Here is a 3058-nt window from a genome sequence, read left to right as displayed (position 1 = left end):
TGCCATGAACCATATTTTCTGAAACAACACATACTTGAGCTGGCTTTGAAATAGCCTCTGCTACAGGACCAGAGTAGCCTCTGAGGAAGCCAGCCATCAACTTTTTAGTGTAACTAAACAAAGCCTGTGGTAATTTCATTCGCTCACTATTGCATTTTCAGCAAGCAGATATCTGATGCCATCTGCTCTCCCAGATGCCATCCCTCTGATGGCCTTGGCATCACGCGGCAGCAATGTGAGGTATGAGTTTATCTGGACACAGCCAGGATGTGCCCCACTATTTTGTATTGAAGCTCTGTTTCTCACCCTTTTAATTTATTTATTAAATCACCTAATAAAACATCTTTTGACTGTTGGACCTCAAAGCAGATGTGGTCATTGTTATTGTAACCAAGCATCCAAGACAGTTATGTTCTGTGTTTCCATTACTGATTAGTGGAAAATGTTACATACAAACTCATGAGGCATGTCATAACGATTTATTTTTTAAATTCAAACTCTTGTGTCTTTGAAGTCCAAACAACCAGACACGCATCTCTCCTTCCACAGGCTTTACATCTCTCTACAACGAAGTTCACACACACACTGTGTTTGTATCTTGGTGTTGTGACAGCTCAAATCTTGCAGTGTTCAGTTCACATTCCTTTCATCCCAAATCCCCCAGGGGTCGGCCCCACCACTCCCAATCACAGTGTGAGAAAATCAGACAGATGCATGATCTGGCAGATGGTAGGAAAGTCCATGGTCAAAATGACATCTATGTCACACATGCTGTACAGAGTCCATGCAGCAGGCGCTTAACTGCGGCCATGAATGAACAGGTTTCTATCACAAGGCCTGCACGTTTCAGCCTGAAACGTTAGGAATCTGGCTGAGAAAACCATCGCCTTTGGTGTAGCGTTGCAGAGTGACTGAATTTGGATCAAAGATCTTTTAAAAATGGTCTAGAGGGCCGCTCAGCTTTTAGTAACAAAAATACTTGCCATATTGGCCTCCTCTCCCATAGGTTATTTTTTTAACCAGAAACCTTCAATAAAAATATACTTCTTAAATTCAAAGAGATGTACAGGATAAGACTTCAATACAACTTTCCAAATCACATTTCAAGCACAAAGAGAACAGCTGGTGATCTTATCCATTGAATTAAAATAACAGAAAACACCTGAAATATTGGCCCAAATTCAAATTTTCAAAATTACTTTTGACTGACTTAAGTTTATGTTTGAACAAATGCACCCAATACTTTTATTTTGTTGACAGCAGGGAAATGGTTCACACTGGGCTCAGTCAACCTGAGATCAGTGTACATGTCCACGTCGTACCTGTTTATTCTCGAAGTAACTGATGAAAGTGTGCCCCCTAGTGTTTGAAATGTGCTTTACAGTGAAAATCTGTTCTTGCCTGCTCTTAAATCCAAGAGGTAGAAAAGATAAAGCAGCTAAGTTAAAGTACACATACAAGTCAAAGCAATGCAATGACAAAGAGCAATAAATAATACAATTTTAGGCAACCAGCAAATGATCAACATTTGAATATTCTTTCCCTAGCTCACTACCACATCATCTGCGTTTAAATACGTTTTTAACAAATCACTTCTTCCTTCCAGATATGCGCAGACGTCGTCCGATTGTGGAAGAGAAATGTAGCGCCGACCTCTTGCGCAGTGAGAAAGTATTGTCTGTTTTTGTGGCTGTACCTGTATCCACCGAGGAAGCAGACGTGGAGGAAGAGGTGGAGTTACGGTGCTCCACAGACACTTTACTGTGGGCATGATAAGAAGTCTGTGGCGGCACCGAGTATAAATGTGGCCCGCCAGCATGAGTGAGGGGCCCGGCATGTTTTTCCTGATTTTGTTTTCCGAGTCCCTCCAGGTGGGCCTGGAAGGTAGAGATCTGTTGTTCCAGAGAGGTGAAATTCTCCTGCACCTTGTCAAACTGAACGAAGAGACATGTTTTTATTCCTGGTGCGTTTTTAAACCTTGTTAAAGCTGTTTGTCTGAAGTTTAGTGTACCTGCTCAATATTAGACTGAAGCAAGAGCTCTGGCCAAACTGACTCACTGCTGCTGTTCACACTGTTGCTCATGTGGGTGTGACTCCAGGTTAACTCCTGTGGAACAGGGCATTAGATTTCTGAGTGAATACAACAATAACAGAAATAACATATTCTTTTATGTTTCTTGAGGAGTTTACCTGCAGTAGTTGTGTGCTGCCCTTCAAATGAACCTGACAAGACTGAAGTTTGTTCCTGTAGTCACCCAAGACCGACAACAAATTCTACGGCAAACACACAATATCATGAACAACACTCAAAGGCAAGGGAAACAGCAATGTTAACAACAGCTGTTAAAATAAAAACTTCAAAGTGAAAATAAAAAAGTAAACTATACTACAGTTTGCTAACTGGTTTCCACATGTCTTTACCTGTGTGTCTCTCTGAGCAGAGGCCAGATCTCTGTGGCCTTGGGTCTCCTGTTTGAAGAGTGTGACCCCAGTATGCAGCTCCTCCAGCTGAGCCCAGAGGTCATCTAAGCCCTGCAGCATGTTCTTCACACTGGCCTCAAAGTCCCCTTGCACCTGGACAAGAGTGCGCAGGGACACTCTCCTGTCAGACAGAAAAAGAGTGTCTCATAAATGCAACTAAACTATGGCTCCATGGAAGCAGATGGTTGGTACACTAGCAGCTCACCTCTGCTGCAGGTAGGTGTGGAGGAGTTTCAGTTTCTCTGTCACTACAGAGCTTTGGTCCACCTCATCCAGTCCCACCTCTGATCCCACATCAGTCACCTCCAGTGTGTGAGACACTGACTAACATGAAACAGAGAGGATTCACAGGCTGATTTTTAGTATTATGGGTTTGTTTTGTCAAGAACGATAGACAGGGGAGGCAGAAAGAGACAGAACATTAAATTCTTTTCTCATTCCAGTCTACTTAATTCAGAGCAGGACTGACAGGAGCTCAGTGATGGCATGTGTTGCCTGCGGTTAGAATATGTATGTATTCCTGAGTAGAGGGTCTGATCTATATTACGAACAAAGACTTTACACTGCTCTAAATGCA

General features: G+C 42.6%; 1 protein-coding gene across 1 annotated transcript in view; it reads right to left on the bottom strand.

The window, feature by feature from the left end:
* Positions 1-1158: 1158 nt before the first annotated feature.
* The window catches only part of LOC102212253 (uncharacterized), a 3634-nt gene continuing 1734 nt past the window's right edge, over positions 1159-3058 (bottom strand). The window contains exons 6-10 of the mRNA XM_005736040.2: positions 2687-2805; positions 2422-2602; positions 2191-2274; positions 2012-2107; positions 1159-1934 (exon numbers count right to left, since the gene is read on the bottom strand). Of these exons, the coding sequence (XP_005736097.1) occupies positions 1590-1934; positions 2012-2107; positions 2191-2274; positions 2422-2602; positions 2687-2805 (825 nt within the window). The 3' untranslated portion in view covers positions 1159-1589. The remainder of the gene's footprint in view (positions 1935-2011; positions 2108-2190; positions 2275-2421; positions 2603-2686; positions 2806-3058) is intronic.

The sequence above is a fragment of the Pundamilia nyererei genome, unplaced genomic scaffold (assembly GCF_000239375.1).
Source record: "Pundamilia nyererei isolate P.nyererei 1_Seehausen unplaced genomic scaffold, PunNye1.0 scaffold00066, whole genome shotgun sequence".
NCBI lineage: Eukaryota > Metazoa > Chordata > Actinopteri > Cichliformes > Cichlidae > Pundamilia > Pundamilia nyererei.
The sequence above is the reverse complement of the archived record's forward strand: the minus strand, read 5'-3'. Positions and strand labels throughout refer to the sequence as shown.